This window comes from Lolium rigidum, chromosome 4 (genome assembly GCF_022539505.1).
Source record: "Lolium rigidum isolate FL_2022 chromosome 4, APGP_CSIRO_Lrig_0.1, whole genome shotgun sequence".
Lineage (NCBI taxonomy): Eukaryota > Viridiplantae > Streptophyta > Magnoliopsida > Poales > Poaceae > Lolium > Lolium rigidum.
In genome coordinates this window covers 246,648,973-246,666,711 of record NC_061511.1, presented here as the reverse complement: position 1 = coordinate 246,666,711, position 17,739 = coordinate 246,648,973, and the positions used below count along the sequence as shown (strand labels likewise).

The following is a 17,739-nucleotide window of genomic DNA, read 5'->3' as shown; positions in this document are numbered from 1 at the left end:
TTTTACCGTTTGGCTAAGCTGTCATGCCTCAGCATGTAATGAACCTTTGATTTCTGTAAGGGCTTTATTAATTTAAAGTCGGGCAAATCTTTGCCTTTTATCTAAAAAAAACTGACCAAAACTGTAAACCCCACGAGTGAGGACGAAAAAATATCCACACGCGCGGCTGTGGTTCCAAGCCTGTGGTGGCTAGGCAAGCAGACAGCCAGGGAGCCAGACCTTCTCCCGCGTTCGTTTTCAGCCCCCGGACCATAGACCTGCTCAGTCGCAGCACCCGATGGCGGCCACGGCGGCCGCCGGCGCAGTGTGCCCGTCGCTCCCCCGCATGTCCTTGCGGCGCGACCGCGGCGCTGCCTGCTGCTCGCTTGCGCCGGCGACGACCCCACAGTCTACACGCTTGTCGCCCTCTGTAAGTACGTGTTCGTTTGAGTTCCCCCTTTATCCATTTACGCACTGCCTGATGCCTAACCAGTAGTGATTTCATCTGTGCTATAGTATGTGGCACACTAGTGGTTTATTTAGGAGTTTAGGTGTCAAATTCGAAGACAGAACTGGGTTTCGGATTGGATTGGTTGTGCAGTCTGATCACGGTAGCCCTTAGCTCCAGAGGAATCGATCGGCGAATTGGACGATTGTTCCTAAAATTTCCTTAGGTGCCAGTTCACTAATGTACATAGTGGAGAGTACTGCTATTCTCTGTGGTAATTGCACACTCTGATTGCAAAAATTCCACGATCAATAATTGTCTGAAAACAATCGCAACTGTAGCAATCTCAGAATAGGGGAATTTGCACTCCGTGCTCTGACGCAACAGTTTCAGTTTCCATTCAGAGACAGAGTCGCCGGTTTCAGTACAAACCACGCTGCACCCAGGCCGAGGTGGCGAACAGCACCGTGGACGACGACGAGGCGTGCGAGCTGGTGAGAGGCACGGACGTCGTCATCGGGCAGGGGGACGACGACAGCGTCCGGGCGTACCTCCTGGAGGCCGTCAAGAACAACAATGGCACCTGCGTCCTCTTCCTCTCCGACATCTTCGGCTTCGAGGACTCGGCCACCCGGGACTTCGCCTACCGCATCGCATGCCACGGCTACAAGTAACCAAACTAACCTCTCGCCATTACCCGATCCCCAATCGATTCGATCCTCACGTTCTTTGAGTTGCTATGCTATGCATTCGTCACCTCATCACGCTTGATCGATGCTTGCAGCGTTCTGGTGCCGGACTTGTTCCGGGGGAACCCGTGGAAGAAGAGCCTGCCGATGGACGGGTTCCAGGCGTGGCTCGCCGAGCAGGGCCCGGACCGTGTAGCCGGCGACATCGAGACGTGCAGGAAGTGGCTGGTCGACGACTTCCTGGAGGCGGCGGCGTCCAAGAAGCTGGCCGTCGTGGGGTTCTGCTACGGCGGCGGCCGCCTCGTGGAGACGCTGGCGCGCGACGCCGACGCCTGCTTCTGCGCGGGCGTCTGCTTCTACGGGTCCCGGATGGACGCCTCGCTCGGGGCGCGGATCGCGGCGCCGGTGCTCTTCGTCTGCGGCGACGGCGACCCGCTGTGCCCCGTGGAGACGGTGCGGGAGCTAGAGAAGAGCGCGAGGGGCGCCAAGGCCGCCGTGTACGCCGGCAGGGGCCACGGGTTCGCGCACCGGCCGGAGTCGCTGGAGGACGACGGCGACGCCGAGAACGCGTTCGCGCTGATGAAGAGCTGGTTGCACGAGCATCTGATTTCCTGATCAGACTGACCAGCCCAAACAGTTGTACTCCCTCCGTCCCAAATTAGTTGTCCCAATTTTTTTTAAATATGGATGTATCTAGACATATTTTAGTGTCTTGATGCATCCATATTTTAACAAACTTGAGACAACTAATTTGGGACGGAGGATAGTACATTCTTTTGGTGCACTCCTTGTTCTGTTTGGTTTGTAACATTATATACAGTTGAAATTAAGTTGCAAGTTTGCAACCGATGAACTAGCTATATATTGAGCTGGCATAGTAGCTAAGGAGTTTATTTTGCAACATGAGTGATAGCATAATAGGCGTTTTGAGGCCAATTAGGCTGTACTGAAACTATCTAGTGTTTTATCTATTTTCGTCTTTCAGCATTCTTGTTTTCATCCTTTTGTTTCTTTAAACGGCTGTGTGCATCTTATTTATGCAGAGGCTAAATGTAATGCTTAAATTTTTTTAAGCAATGAAGCGCCCTTTATCGAGAAAATACTAGCTACTAGAGGGGAATTTGCACGTTTTGCTGCATCGTCTTTTGCTGTTCCACTATTTTCTTCCTGACATACGGTGGAGTTTGAGTGGTGAACCACTAGGTGCCAAATGTGATAAAGTAAAAAAACATAAGGTTTTCTTTGTGCAAAATAGGATGGACTGATTGACTAGAAATGGTTGTGCAAACAGAGCTTGGCTCTGGTGGTTAGGTCCCTTGTGGTGGAACCAGCCCACCCAGGTTCAAGTCCTAGACTTGACATGGGTGTTTGCATTTACCTGGATTTATTCCAGGATTTAACCCGCGCTATGCTTTCAGTGGTAGGTGACGTGCCCGTCAACAGCGAGGCGCCAGTGGTGACTTCGTCAACCTCAAGATATGTCGGTTCAGTCCCTCGGAGGTGCTCATAGGGGTAGGGTGTGCGTGCGTGCGTTCATAGGGATGTTTGTACGTGCGTGTTTGTGAGCGTCTGCGTTGTACTGTGTTCTCAAAAAAAAAAAAAGAAATGGTTGTAACTAAAGGTTTTCTTTGCAATGTCCAAAAGTTTGCGCACATATTTCAAAGCATGGTTGGACGGTAGAAGCCCGAAATGGTGGCTCGGGGATGCCATTCTCCTCGTTAGACCTAGCTGGCGGAGAGTACTCGCTACTCACTGAAACTGGGTGCGTTGCAGCTTCTTCAGCAATGGAACGTTGGAGCGGCACACGTGATGGCGAACGGAGCATCACAACGCCACACGATGTTGTGGTATTTTACAGACAACTAGTAAAATGCCCGTACGTTGCCACGAACGACAATACATATAATTAATTTAAACAAATGGTTTAAATATGTACTTCGCATCACAACCTATGGCTTTTTTTCTACAACAAGAACCGATAGCATGAGATGAAATAGTGGAAAGGCCAACCATGGTGTACGCAAGCCAAGGGAAACGTAGATATCAAGTTGTATCATGGACCTTGACCTTTTACTGAATTAACGCTTGAGACGGCCAAAACTCCCTGACGTCAAGCGAAGCACAAACATGGGCTGTGAGTGGCCAAATATAGGACAGAGATTTGGTGCACATGGGCACCAGTGATCTCGTTTTTTTTAAAAAAATAAAAATCATATTTTTGTGTTTTAAAAAATTTTAGAAAAAAAATCCACACATAGTAAATGATGTATCCCACAAACGTGTAAAAAATCAATTTCAAATACTTGATATTTTAAGCTACACAAAAATGACAGAATTGTAGATCTGAGTAGTTATTTTCAAAATCTCAAAAATATATCAGATTTTGTCATTTTTCTCTAGCTCAAAATAAAAAGAATTTCGGATTGGGATTTTGCATGGTTGTGGGATATATCAATGTCATTCTTCAGAATTATTTTCATGATTTTTATAACCTGTAAAAATATTTTCAATTTTTTTTTACATAGAGCTAAAAGCACTTTTCGCCAAATATACTACTTGATAAAATGATATTAGCATGTCATACTATATAATACCCTTAAAAAATTATGTAATTGCCTCATTCAGTCATTGAGATGTCCCCACACACCAAACTGATTACTTCATAAACCGTGTGACTCCCCCTCTAGTACTCCCCCCCGTTCCAGCACATGTGTGTTGCAGCAACATTCTGCACACCTCAAATTTACAACATATGGGGAGCTCAATCTTGATGCCCTCTGGCTCCTTACCTGGCATATAGTTACACATTGATTTGCTTATGCAACCCTCAATGTTGACCGCACCATGGCTTTGAATCATACGTCCAACAGGAAGAGATTGCCATCATTACAAAAAAGAAGCTCCTCCTTGGTAAACATATGCATACTTTCGCCTGCTCGCTCAACTTCATTATGCATAGAAGTGAATGGAAGCATGACCTAGCACTGCCTTGCAAAAGGCTCGAGGACAGGCTGCATATTCTCAATTAAAGATCCCACGATGAAGGAATTCGATCATTACATTTTCACAAGTTCAAACATGAAAAAATTGGATCAAAGCACTATTTAAATACAAAACATAATAAAACAAAAGAGGATCAACTCAGACAGATGGATACAGTCCACCAGCGATGCCCATGGTCGAAAGCCTTGGCGAGCGCCCCCAAGTGAGGACTACAACAGAAAAGGAATTCTTAGTACTACAATGTCAAGTTGTACATACATCTCCTCACCATATCAGATGAGGACATTTAGTTACATATCTATTATTATTGTACGAAGGAACCCATCAGTGCACACTGCTACTAACCAGGGGGCAGTATTTGCAAAGACATGGACCTCAAAAGTTGATTTTCCTACTACATAGACAGTCATCTTCAATAACAGGAAATTAATTGTTAGAACTACAATGATAGAGTAAATACATCTCCAGATTATGAACCATTTGATATATGTACTTACTACTCTTCGGTGCATCTATGAATCGAAGAGAGTATGTTTGGTCAAGATTTGGATACTCCACAACAAACTTACTGGAAAGAGCAAACAAAATTCTGGTGAGGAACACACAACCCTCCGTGCGCAACCCCCTGGCCTTGGCGCAGTACATCAGTTAGGCACAAAGCCTCCTCCTCCTCCTCTTCTTGCCGTCCTCAAGTCTCTCATTTTCTTCTGTACTTGCCCACCTCCCCAGACCATGACATCTACCTCACTCGCCAAGCTCAAGGCCACTCCTCATGTTCAGAGTCATCCCCATCACAACCTCCATGTCCACAGATGAGTGTCCAACCATGTGAACCTGAAAAGGAGGTCCGACCATCATAATAATCAAATATATGTACTACTTCTAGGTTAAAAAAAAGTGCACTTGATTTGTTTTGGTACGAGCAACAAGTTTGCTCAAAACAATATCAGATCTAGAGCTCTCATCCTGTCACTTCACTATCTATCTTCTCACCTACAAGGACATCAGACAAGCACTACTACTGCATATGGTTGGGGACAATACTACCTATGATGGCAGCAAGCTTTTTAAAACACAACATCAATGTTCTACAATGGCCTCTACTACTTTGTAAGAAATCAAATATTAATGATAAAGAATAATACTGGATCTCAGATATGTACCACTTGTCAATAGCCAGTGGTAAAGAGAATTAGTCTGTTTCAGTGTAATAAATGGCTCTGAAGATATCTCACTGGCAATTTCATATGAAACTACTAACAATTCAACATCATTGGATGATGCTCCCAACATGTGATAAATCAAAGCGAATTTTTTCTAGTTTCTACACACACGGAGAAGTCCTGGACCTGTATATGCAACATAATCAAAAACACTAAATTACTTGTGACAACTTCAGAATGAAGAAGAAACTGAATTGAACACAATACGTGAATTTATATTTTGTTGACGAAATTTAGGATCAAACATTTTTCTCGAACTACGTGTTAGCCTAATAAACTGGTATGGATGAAGTACTTTGTAAGAAATCAAATATTAATGATAAACAATAATACTAGACCTCAGATATGTACCACTTGTCAGTAACCAGTGGTAAAGAGAATTAGTCTGTTTCAGTGTAATAAATGGCTCTGAAGATATCTCACACTGGCAATTTTGGCAATTTCATCTGAAACTACTAACAATTTAACATCATTGGATTATGCTCCCAACATGTGATAAATCAAAGCGAATTTTGTTTAGTTTCTACACACACGGAGAAGTCCTGGACCAATACAGGCAACATAACACTAAATAACTCGTGACAAATTCAGAATGTAGACGAAACTGAATTGAACACAATACGACCAACTTACCAAGCTGTGGCATCTTACCAAAAACATAATTAATCATCTCAATTTTCACTTTTGAGTTTTGACCCTGCAGTTCCCATACAGATAAAAGAAAGATATCGTGCTATGGAGTGCGAGTGCAAGATGCAGGAATGCAAGTACTGAAGAATACATCACAGCTTATTTCTACATGGCCACCTTGTACATTGAGCAGTATCTCTGTTTTGAGTGTATAAGGTACAAATATTCTCATTCCTAGTAAAAATAAGTCATAAGGAGATATTAGAAGAGGTCAGAAATGAAGAATACATTATTTAACATTGATGGTGGATAAGCACATGTTCAAAACTTTTCGGTACATAACTCCCACTCTCTATCTTTACAAGTTCAAGATAATATCTCTCAGCAGTAAACATTAAGCATGAGGTTCTTAAGGCATCAGTACATGTCAGAAAATTTTACCAACCAGAACATATGAAAATTTTAAGCATTGTACTTGATGTACAAACCAAAAGCTTTGTAAGCATGCCTCTCTTATGATTAGAGTAGCCATGGTACAATCAGAACAAAATGTTTCAAAGCAAAGTACATAAGTTAGAGATCAAAATATTAATTGATTTCTAGCAGCATTGATTCCCTAAGAGGTTGACACTTACACATGAAAACTGTCCACCATGGAATTTGTTGTCATTCCCAGCCAAGATCGAAGCAAGTGGACTGAGCTTCAGCAAGCAGGTCTTGCCATCCTATTTCCCATCTTGTGCATAAAAGCAGTGCAAATGAACACCAAGTATATGTCTGCCATGCCTAAAATCTACTTCCCATCATAGGTAACATCCACGTGAGTAGTTGGTGATCCAAGCTCAGGTAACACTGTCTTCTCCATTCTCGTCGATCATCTTGCCATCCACAGAACCAACAACAATTGAATCATTCCAAGTACTTACAGAGACTGGAAGTTGATCCCCTGTGATAACTGATGTCAGTGCGAACAATGCAACACCAGTGACTCGGAGGAGCTACCCGCATCCCACCTGCAGAGGGTTGACTCAGAGGGTTCAACCTGCACGATCTTACTGTCGTTGGTAATGTCTCGCATCTTGATGTTAGATCCATAATTCTGGAATCGCCACTCCGTGACAACCTTCCCGGTCTCAATGTCGACGGGGTGGACGCCGTTGGAATAGGGAGCGCCCGTGTCTCCAGGGCTCATGAGCAGCATCAGCAGGGACTTCTTCGGCATCGAGTAGGAGCTGCCCTTACTGCCACCGCAGCCGTCGGAGATCTTCCCCGAAACGCCCTTGCCGTGCACGCCGTGGTGGAAGTTCTGGACCACCTCTATGGATCTATCCCAGCGCCACTGACCAAGAACATGTTGTCGAGCGCGCCAAGCCTCTGGCTCTGGATGCTGCTGCCGTCGCCGGCCTCCTCCTCGACCACCTCGATCAAGTCCCTGGCCGGGGCGGCGGGCGGAAAGGGCTGAAGCCGTCCTCCACGCTCTCCCAGACGGCATCGATCTCTGCGAAGAAGGTGGCAATCTCGGCCAGCTTCTGGTTCGCTATGGCCACGGGCCACCTCTTCCTAGTCCCGAGCTTCGCTGCTTCGTGACCCTACGGCGTCTCCGCTCCTCTCGTCTGTCCCCAACCCACCGACGCAGCCAAGCTTGGACAAAAAAAGAGGAGCAGGCCGCGACAGTGACGAGCCGTCGCGGATGTCACTCCCATATGACACCTCTCCGCGCGCTCGGCCGCACTGTCCATGGCGCTGGGTGCAGGCCTCCGGCACAGCGTCTGTGGGAACTGGGGGAGGCGGCGGCAGGGAGATACGGTACACGGACTCACGGCAGCAGCCGTTAGAGGAGGTCGTCGCGGGCGGCCGCGTAGAGGCTCGCGTGGTGGCGCGCGGTGCAGTTGAAGCGTGAGAAGCGGCATAGGCGGCGGCAGGACGGCGATGTGGGCCGGAGGAGGAGTGTTCGAGTGATGAGGGGCGACGGGATTTGAGGAAAGGTTGGATGGAGCGGGCGACGGGATCTGAGGAAAAGTTGGACGAAACGACGACGGACCATGGTATTGTCTGACGACGGAACGTCTTCCTATTTTTTAAGTAGTAGAGATAGAGATAGAGAAACTAGGGCGTGATGCACTGACCCGCACTTTTGGCTCTCATCCTCGCACCTACCCCGTATCTGGCCGTCCATAGGATGCTTTGCGATGTGTGGACAAGCTAACGAAATTAAAACGTACCGGTAAAATTAATTCAGAATAAAGCCCTATAGTATAAGAATACCCCTAGGGTACGCATTCATTGGGCCGCTGGTGGCGTCATGGGTACAGGCCGGGACAAGATCTTTTCCTCGGCCTGGAATTAATGAGGCGTAAAAGCTATTATCGCTTTGATGTCGCTGTAGGATTTTATCTCCGCTCCCGGATTGTCTTCAACCTCGCCTCGATTACTCAGGTTCCGAGCAGAACATACGCTACCAAGCCCGAAAGAAACCAGCACTATCCTGAAGGAACCATCAACGGAGAGGACAATGGGTGATGGTCGTTTCCATGTTTTCAGGGGCGCCAAACGTCTCGCACTCTCGCCGTTGATGCGAATGGTTGCATCAATTTCATGCCGTTTGGTTGTCCAGGGTGCAGCTATGGAAGTGGAAGGTGTGTTAGTATAATGGTTGGAAATTTCTGACGTAGGCCTTCTACAGCACTACATTGTTGATTCCAGCAGCTATGTAGAATTGGTAATAGATTAGTTCACAGAGGAAAACTGCATATAAAGCTGAAGTTTAATTCACTAAACAGAATAATCTAAAGTTCAGTTAAAAGGTACTACATTTTACAGTTGTGAAAATGACTTTGTTTGTTCCTGGCAGCACCCATGCCCCAGAACAAGAGTTCTGGTATCGAACCTCTGACCCTTGATGCTAATGGTTTCATCAATTTCATGCCGACTGGTTGCTCAGGCACATCAGCACCAGCTTCTAGTGTTTCAGTCATGGGAGCTACGGCAGTGGCAGCTGTGTTCTCATACTTGTTGAAAGCTTTTGACAAGGGGCATGTAGATTTTGGTTGCTTACAGGTGTGGTGGTTATGCCAAGTGATGGAAACGGCAGTGTAGAATCAATGACACGGTTAATTGCTGCACCTACCTAACGTGTTGACGTCATGTTTGTGGGGTTCTGCTCATCTGTACTAAAGCTAGTACAGGCGGAAATACACCTTCGTGTATGCATACACAAAGTAGCTACGCGGGAATGTACAAGTAGTGGACGGCTCCGGATATAAAATCGAAGGTCAGATACGCAGGGGGTGCGTTCGCAGGTTCTCCACTGCAATTTCGGTGATGCACCTATTAGATCCTAATGTTAGAGCATCTCCAGCAAGACGCACTAAAATTCGGCACGCAAAACATCGCTTCCACCGCGCTGCAAACGTATAGCGCGCTCTGTGCTGAAATTTTTCCCGCCGGATGCCCTATTTTACAGCGCGTGTTGGGGAGGTAAAAAAAGCTCCTCCGCCGGATGCTCCATTATGCAGCGCGCAGTGCGGCGCAAACAACTTTTTAATCATATTTTTCTATGAAATAGATCAAACAAAACACGAAAAATTAACTGGAAATATGAAATATATTTGAAACTTCGACGCTACAACGATATTTTTATTTCGAAACTAGCCTAAACTACTCGAAGTCCTAGTCAAAATCGGAGATGATGAAGGAGGAGAAGGAGGAGAGGACGATCTTCGACAGGCCGACGCCGTTTTTCTTCTCCTCCGCCTTCCTCGCGGCCTTCTCCGCCCTCTCCGCCTTCCTCGCCGCTGACTTCGTGTGCCGCTCGTCGCGATCCGCCTTCTTCTTCGCCATCGCTGCCGCCTTCGCCTCCTCCTTCTTCGCGTAGAACGCCTCCATCGCGGCGACGTCTTCCGGGAACTGCCGCACCCACTCGAGGCGGAGGCGCTCGTCGCGCTCCGGGATGACGAGCCGCTGCTCGAGCTCACGCTGGCGCCGCTGCTGCTTGCGCGTGATGGCCGGAGGCGGAGCGAGGCGGAGGCGGTGGAGCGACACGCGGGCGGTGAAACTTCCGGGCGGTTGGCGTGCGCGCGCGCGGCGTCTAATATTGCGCGTGGCAGTCGACGCGACAACTTTGGCGCGCGGGATGGCGCAAAAGCGCGTGCGGGGCAAAAAAAATTAGCGCGCGCTCGCTGGAGGTTCGCGCGGGCTCCCGCTCGTGCCAAACCTGCGGTTTATTTAGCGCGCGCCTTTTACCGCGCCTGTTGGAGATGCTCTTAGCACTCTGAGACAAATTTATATAGTTTCAGGCCTCTCGTATAATGAGATAAAAAAGAATACTCAACTGCGATCTCGAGAGGGTTTCTGAATTCCACTATGGTAGTGATGTTTGCATCATTGCAAGGTACAAAGTGCATTAGGCTGGTCATAGTGGGGAGTAACTGCCATGTTACTAGTCTAGGTTACTACCTTCATAGTGGGTAGTAACTTATATGTGGTGTCATGCATTGTATCATTTATTATGTTGTAGACTCATCTTGCCTTGAGGTGTGTGATGTTATGGTAACATAGCTAGTTACCTTACCACCTCACTCTCTTTCTTCATTTATTAACATGCCATGTCAACAAAATGTCTTGAGATGTGTGATGTTACTAGCTATGTTACTTCCACTATGAGACTAGCCACAATGGAAGTATCATAGGTAGTATCATGCATGCCATGTTGGCAAAAATCTGATGTGGCACACCATTTAATGAGCTGAGAGATGAGAGTGGTATCATAATATGATACCGTATCATAGCACATAAAACTAGAAAATTTAATGGAAAATACATCTTGTACACATATTTGCATTGAGATTCTACAAAATATTAAATATGATGATACTATGATATCAGCTTATGATACTATGCATTGTGGGGGTAGTATCATAAACTAGTATCATGTGCATGATACTAGTGTATGATACTTTCCATTGTGACTAGTCTGAGCAGTCTTACTTATCAAGGCATGAAGTTATGGGGAAGAGGCGACCAATAGACTGAGTACAGCAGTAATGCCGTGATAGGAGGACGAGCAGTCGATGGGGAAGGGGTGCTAAACACGTGAAGAAGATGGGTCAAATCAACCATATGTACTCCCCAACACAAATTCGGTATTGCTACTAGATCCGATTCTCACTTGCAATACTTTGCACATGAAAACAACATACTATGTGGTATTGTTGCTCATTTTTTTAATGCAGAGTCTTATTTGGTATTGAGCTGAATTTAATTCCAGGCCCTCCAATATCAACATCTAAACAAAGCATAAAAAGTTATTGTATTATTTTATTACAATTGTATCCCTTTTGAATTGAGTAAAGTTCTAATACACATATGTATTTGAGTAACATTCCTTTACATTTGGATTTTCATCCGCATTTGTCTGATTCACTGGGAGCTATACTATTCAGTGCTTTAAGCAAGGGGACACTGGAAACGAAAACAATTACCAGTGGCTGTATGCTCGTGACATCCGCCTATACTGTCAGTAGAGCGGAAAACACGTCCATCGCTAGTAAGCCTTTTTAACGTAGTGATACTTAAGATGATGAATGACCAATCCGTAGATTATGTTATTATCCATGTTGAATAAAAAAATCTCTCGATGCATCCTCCAACTATGATGTGGTTACGGATTTGATTAACGCAACTCTGCGAACCTTCATCGATTGGCAAACTAATTACTATTATGTGGTCTGTGCACTAACAGATAGTACATGCTTCAATTTAAAGACAAAATAAAAAGTATAGTTGCAGCAATGACTGAATTATGCAGTTCAAGAACCTAATTGCAGCTACATATATAGACGATATAATGCCATGAATGGTTTAGATAATCTAGATCAAAGTGATACCATACATCTTATTTCCAAATTATTAGGACAAACTCTAGATCTAGTGATGCCATGCCTAGCTATATTATTCTTATTTATTAGGAACTAAAGATAATCACACCAAGCGAAGCCGCCATCCTCAACCCCGTGGTAATCACTACCCTCAGCATATCCTTCTCCTATCTGGTTGTTGGATACGCAGAAGGACAAACCTTGATCTTTGGATCCAAGTCCCTGCACTGCTTACAGGTCTTCCCGTCGAGCAGATATATTTTTCCTATGTTCACGGCTATTTCCATGATGCGCCTGACGTATTGCACCATGTTCTCGTCAGGTTGGAAGCCGTGGATGGTAAGCTTGACCAGATTCTTGTGCTTGAAACCAGATGAAGATGGTTGCCATTCCACGTTTGTCTTCTCACAATATCCATATTTCCTTCTTAATTCTTGGTCCGTCACCATGTAGCACCAATGATCCCACACTGTGATGCATAGTTCCATTAGGGAGGGCGCCGCTTCAAGAATGAACATGGTCCAGGCGATATCACATCCTTCAGGAAGATTATCCAAATGCACAATCTTTAGTCTGCCAAGCATAGGGGCTAGCAGTTTAGGGCATTCTAGTACAACCCAAATCTGGCAGGCAAGAAGCAAATTTATAATTTAGTGAGATTAAGCTAAAAATAATAATCATCCTCAATCGCTAGAAAATACACACATTGCCAATAAAAGCATAAGCATCATAGAGTAGTAGAAATGATTGAGTACCTTTTCACTTAGAAAATTCAGATGCAGGTCACTTATCGGGGGGACATTAGCAAGGAGCCGACTTAACTGAAGATCCATGCACAAACTACCACCCCTTTTTGTGAGACTTATATTTGAAAGTTGCGGAATATAACCAAAACATAGAGGATAGACGGGGTAATGCCAAGCAGCACAAGTCATTCGTTGGAGTTTTGGTACACGGTTGAGATGGACCGCCTCGAATTTCCCATGCTCGACAATTAGCTCAACAAGTTGATCATGTTCTATTAGCAGCACCGAACGGAGCCCTGCATCACAGAACGAGAGGCGCAAGTATTCCAACCGCTTGCAGGTGGTAAGTATGTTCAGGATGTCCAGTTCACCAAACCTCATGCTGCCCAGCCACATGCGCGTGAGGCCAGCGAATGCAACCGAGCAATCACCAAGACAAGTATTGAACCGCTTCGCATTGCACAAAAGATCTTCATATTTGCATTGCAAAAAGGTCTTCTCTCCGAGGAGCACAAGCTCAGCGTGGTCTACCTCCTGGGTCGCCATCATGCTAGCAAAAGCCCTGGTGATGGGGAGACACTCATCAGGCCTCGGATAGCATCTGACCCTTAGCTTGTGGATGATGGGGACCTCTGGATTCCTCGCACACAACATCTTCTCCGTGACACTGGCCACAACATTGTTGTACCGAGCAACGTGGCCAATGTTATATCCATGTGACGCCTTGTCATGGTGACGCGTGAGGGAGACGATATCTATGTCGAACCGTGAGAGCATGGCGGGAAACCGCAACATTCGCTTCGAGAGGATGCATGTTCTCAAGGCATCTAGCGTGTCCACCCTCTCAAGGATGTTGAGTAGGATCTCTTCAGGAAGCTCGTTAAGCCTATCGAGCGGCTGGTTCAGCGCCCCATCGTGCTGAGGCATTCTGCATCGGGTTTTATGGATACGGTTACAACATGTCAAAAAAAGAACAGAAAAGTAGGGGCACAAAGAACGAAAAGCTCTTTTGGATCATGGGCACCAGTGATCTCAGTGTATTATAAAATTCGAAAATTATATTTATATATTTCAAAAAATTATGTAGTAAAATTCTAAAGGTAGCCAATGATGTATTCCACTAACGTATAAAATCTCAATTGCAAATGTTTTGTTTTCTGAGCTACACAAAATTTTTGTGCAGCCCGAAATACACATTATTTTCAGTTGAAAATTTACACGTTTGTGGGATACAATACCGACTACATCATGATTTATTTTCAAATTTTTCTAAAACTTAAAAATATGATTTTTAATTATTTTTCTGAAAAGGGATCACTGGAGCTCATGTGCACCAAATCTCTGTCCCACAAAGAACACTTATATCCGATTCAGTGCTCGTCCAAGGATGTTATTGTTGACGTCAGAAACCCACCGGCGGGCAGTGACTGGTCAACACCGTAGAGCCGGGAACAACTAGGGCTGCGGCTGGCCCCAGTCCCTCAGAGCGACGGCCCGCAAAGCCTCCTGGTCGCGCGCCGATGCAAATTGCAAGGGCGTGCCACCTGACCTATACCTGGTCGGGAAGGTGTGGATGATGCCTCGCTTAGTTTCCTGCAGGGCACACACGTACACGTTAAATACGAGCCTCGATCGGCTCTCAGGTTATCCTGTGAATCGGCTCATGGAGCCGATCCACCCATGATTCGTCCAAGGTGGCCGAATATATGGTGGTCCTGCTTGATCAAGATAAAGCATATGAGATCCACGACGATCTGGGGTTTTCACCGCATAATCGGATCATCCTACTCACGATTGGGCCTCGCGCTCACGCACGGTGATCGTAAGCCAGCCCTAGACAAGGCCTAAAAACCAACACTAGGTTGATCCTCGGAACGTCTCGTCTAGGGGCAGCAAACTACACCCTACATGCCGCTGGATCCTCCAACCCTTTGTAAGGCCTAACTATTGCAGATATTAAACTAATCCTTGATGAATCAAGGAGCGATCGTAACGGATCAGATCTACTAAATAACGATCAAGCGGGGTGCCGCCCCTGCACCCATGATGAGGTACGGGACGGCTAGATGCGCAAGGGTTGCACTACGACGAGCATATGATACTAAGAACAATGCTAACCCTAACACATCTACGATAACTACGTTGCTCGCCATCAAAAAGGCTTCGAGCACGAGCAACGCCCGAACAACTAGGCAGGCTCGTGCTTGCCTAGATCGCGAGATGCGATCTAGGCAGCATGGTGCTTACCGGAGGAACCCTCGAGACGAAGGGGTTGGCGATGCGCCGAGATTGGTTTGTATTGAACGTTGGTTGTTGTTTATTCCATAAACCCTAGGTACATATTTATAGTCCAGGGGACTTTCTAATGTGGGCGTGCACTAAACCGTGCACGAGATAGATTCTAACTTCTAAACTGAGATGCGATCTAATATGTTACAGATACACGGGCAGTTTAGCCCAACTTGGTATAAAAGGCCGATTCACGTATTTCCTCCATGTATAATCTTCACGTCCATCTCGATCGCGGCCCACCTCTGGCTCGGTCACATTCTGGTGATAACACATGCCCCCCTGGTTTTGATGATGATAATTGCAAAACCATATGCATTCTTCGAAGGGTCATGGCGTGGAAGAGCCGTCGCAGTTTTCTTCATGATGACGCCTTGCCTCCTAGTCTTCTCTGCATGACTTGGTGATTCTGGCACTACGTCCTCGGGAACTGCTGAGGTGTTAAACCACGTATTCTCCCTTTATTTAGCCACTACCTGTGGCTTTACCGTCGGTGCACCGAAAAAAATCCTCCTCTACCGCCATGACCTCCTCTTCGTCTTCTTCCTCATCAGGTCTTTCCACCCAATCCTCCACCTCCCGCGAGCCAACGCCTGAATGGGGTCCACAGGAGGCCCATGCGGCCGACATCCGCCGCGCCATAGTCGACGGGGACGAGTCGACCCACGACTCCTTCATTTGGTCTGAAGACGACCCATCTTTAACGGACGGGGAGAGTGACCTTCGCTTTCTTGCTGTCGGGCAGTCGGAGGAGGAAAGCGACGACGATGGCTTCTCCTGGGACGGCTACTCCTCTCCTGAGGAGGTGAAGGAAGAGGAGGAAGATACCACCTCCTCCGACGAACCGCCGGCCAAGCGTCTATGCCCCTGGGCGGGCAACATCTGCGACTTCGACAGCGACTATGGCGACGCTAGCGAAGAAGATGAGGACAATGAAGGTCCCGCCGGTGGTTTTTCCAGCAGTGAGGACGAGCCGGCCGGGAGCAGCGCTGATGATGGCGAGGATGAGGACAGCAGCGGCCCTTAGATAGGATAGAGCTAGGAGCGGTAGATGGGATAACATTCCTCCTAGCAACTCCCTTTGAGAGAAATCGGCTCTTTATGTAAGAAATCTCTGCTTATCAATGAAGAAGTTCCCCTTTACCTTGATTTTGCCGATTTCTTTTATACTGAGTCCGCCGATTGTCAATCCGGTAGATGCTTAATGAGCCGATGGCAAAGCATCAGCTTTCAAATGGATTGTAAAACAGATCGATCTGATTGCCTTCTCAGATGTCGACTTGCAGTCCATGGAATTCAGACCCAAACCTCCAATCGAACAGGTCCGACGCGCAGCTTTGAGACCCAAAGGCCTTTAGACTTTTAACATCATCCGAATATGATGTTCGTCAGCTTTTCCAGCGATGTCGCACTCCTGTGCCGCAACGAACTGGCCTAAGGTCTAACCACTGATGACGGCCTCCTCATCAACCCTGGTGGTTTTACTCTGCAAGAACCCTCTCGTTCAGCATAGTTATGACGCAGAGACAGCCAATTTCAACACCACGGGCTTGCTGCCCCCCGAGCCTCGATCAAGGCGAGAGTGAAGTTGCACCAGCTGCATTGGGCCACTACCAGCCCCTCTACTGTAGTGCAGCATCAGCCGATTCTGACCGAATCGGTTGTCAACGGCAGAGAACTTCCCAGGTGAGCTGCCCCCCAAGTCTCTTTGGTCCAATGAGGCAACCTTTGGTGAAAATGAAGTTTTAATCCAACTGGATGAACGCCGATTATTCTCGTGATCCTAGACTGTTCTGCACATCCATGCTGTTCCTAATGTTTGGTCAGGGTTGTGATCCTCAAACCTGTCGGCAAGCCTCAACACCTTAAATGAGGAAAAGGGCCGTCTTGGGCGCCCAAACTGACGCCTCTGTCGACGCTGCCGAGCTTGAAGTCTTGCCAAAGGAATTGGAAGTCGTTGAAGAGAGGGCCCGAGTCGCCAAGCAATCTCAATGAAGTGCCTGCTCTGGTTAGGCTTCCGCTTAAATCCCTTGAGTCGATGGCCGTGCATCGGCTTTGAATCTTTAAGTCGATGACTACGCATCGGCTGTGCTCAAAAATTTCTGTATTTTCGATTTTTATTAGCCGATCGATTCATGAATCGGCTTCCCCTGGGTACATCCTTCGTGGCTTTGTACCTTCTTCGTGTATATGCCCCCCGAGCCGAATCTTTCAAGCGATTGAAGATATCGGCTTTTCAGCCAATTCAAGCTTTCCTCGCCACTCACCATGCGAAATAGCACAATCAGTAAACAAGGGTGGTGCGAGTAATTTTAGCCGATTGCTGGAATCGTCTTCCCTTGTAGTCGTTGATCCGACTATTTACAGAATGTTGAGATTTCGAAAATCTATGGCAACGCGCCACCGGCCATCCTTTTTCTCCACAGGTATTACATTGGAAATCCTTTCAGCGTACCTGCATGGCCTGATGAACCCTGCGTCCAACCACTTCGTGATTTCCTTCCTGACTTCCTCAATCTCTTCTAGCTCGTCAGTCGGTGTAAATCCATACCCCAGCTTTCCGTCGCCTTCTAGGTCAATGCTTTTCATCGTTTGGGGCCGATCGTGTGGATCGGCCTCCTCTTCGCCTTTTCCGCGGGAGCGACTGCTCTCGGGCTTATCCTTGCAATGGCGATCTGCGAGCCCTGCCCTATTGATATCAGACGAGCCACCTGGCTCGCGTCTTATGCCGTGGCTGAGATCGACCATGTTGACCTCCGGAAACGGCTGCGTGTCAACTTTCATGACAAATTGATCGAAGAGCAACCGGCCTTGCTCTATCGCCATCTGAATCTGTCCGCGCAAGGCTTCGCAGTC

The 17,739-nt window shown here is 46.8% G+C and overlaps 1 protein-coding gene across 2 annotated transcripts; it reads left to right on the top strand.

The window, feature by feature from the left end:
• The first annotated feature begins 201 nt into the window (after positions 1-201).
• Positions 202-1,740, top strand: LOC124650141 (carboxymethylenebutenolidase homolog). 2 transcript variants are annotated; one of them, XM_047189699.1, is made up of 3 exons: positions 202-409; positions 832-1,097; positions 1,212-1,740. In XM_047189699.1, exons 1-3 carry the CDS (start codon positions 278-280, stop codon positions 1,729-1,731), a joined length of 918 nt encoding a protein of 305 aa, XP_047045655.1. In that variant the 5' UTR covers positions 202-277; the 3' UTR covers positions 1,732-1,740. The 2 variants fall into 2 exon arrangements, with proteins under 2 accessions (XP_047045655.1, XP_047045654.1); XM_047189698.1 differs by having other exon boundaries at positions 203-413; positions 821-1,097.
• The last annotated feature ends 15,999 nt before the right edge of the window (positions 1,741-17,739 follow it).

What these genes read in the sequence shown, in the direction of transcription:
- LOC124650141 (XM_047189698.1), top strand. Translation starts at nt 278, where the DNA reads ATGGCGGCCACGGCGGCCGCCGGCGCAGTGTGCCCGTCGCTCCCCCGC. An exon ending in ACGCTTGTCGCCCTCTGTAA is followed by an intron (nt 414 to 820) that starts GTACGTGTTCGT and finishes CAACAGTTTCAG; the next exon opens with TTTCCATTCAGAGACAGAGT. An exon ending in ATCGCATGCCACGGCTACAA is followed by an intron (nt 1,098 to 1,211) that starts GTAACCAAACTA and finishes CGATGCTTGCAG; the next exon opens with CGTTCTGGTGCCGGACTTGT.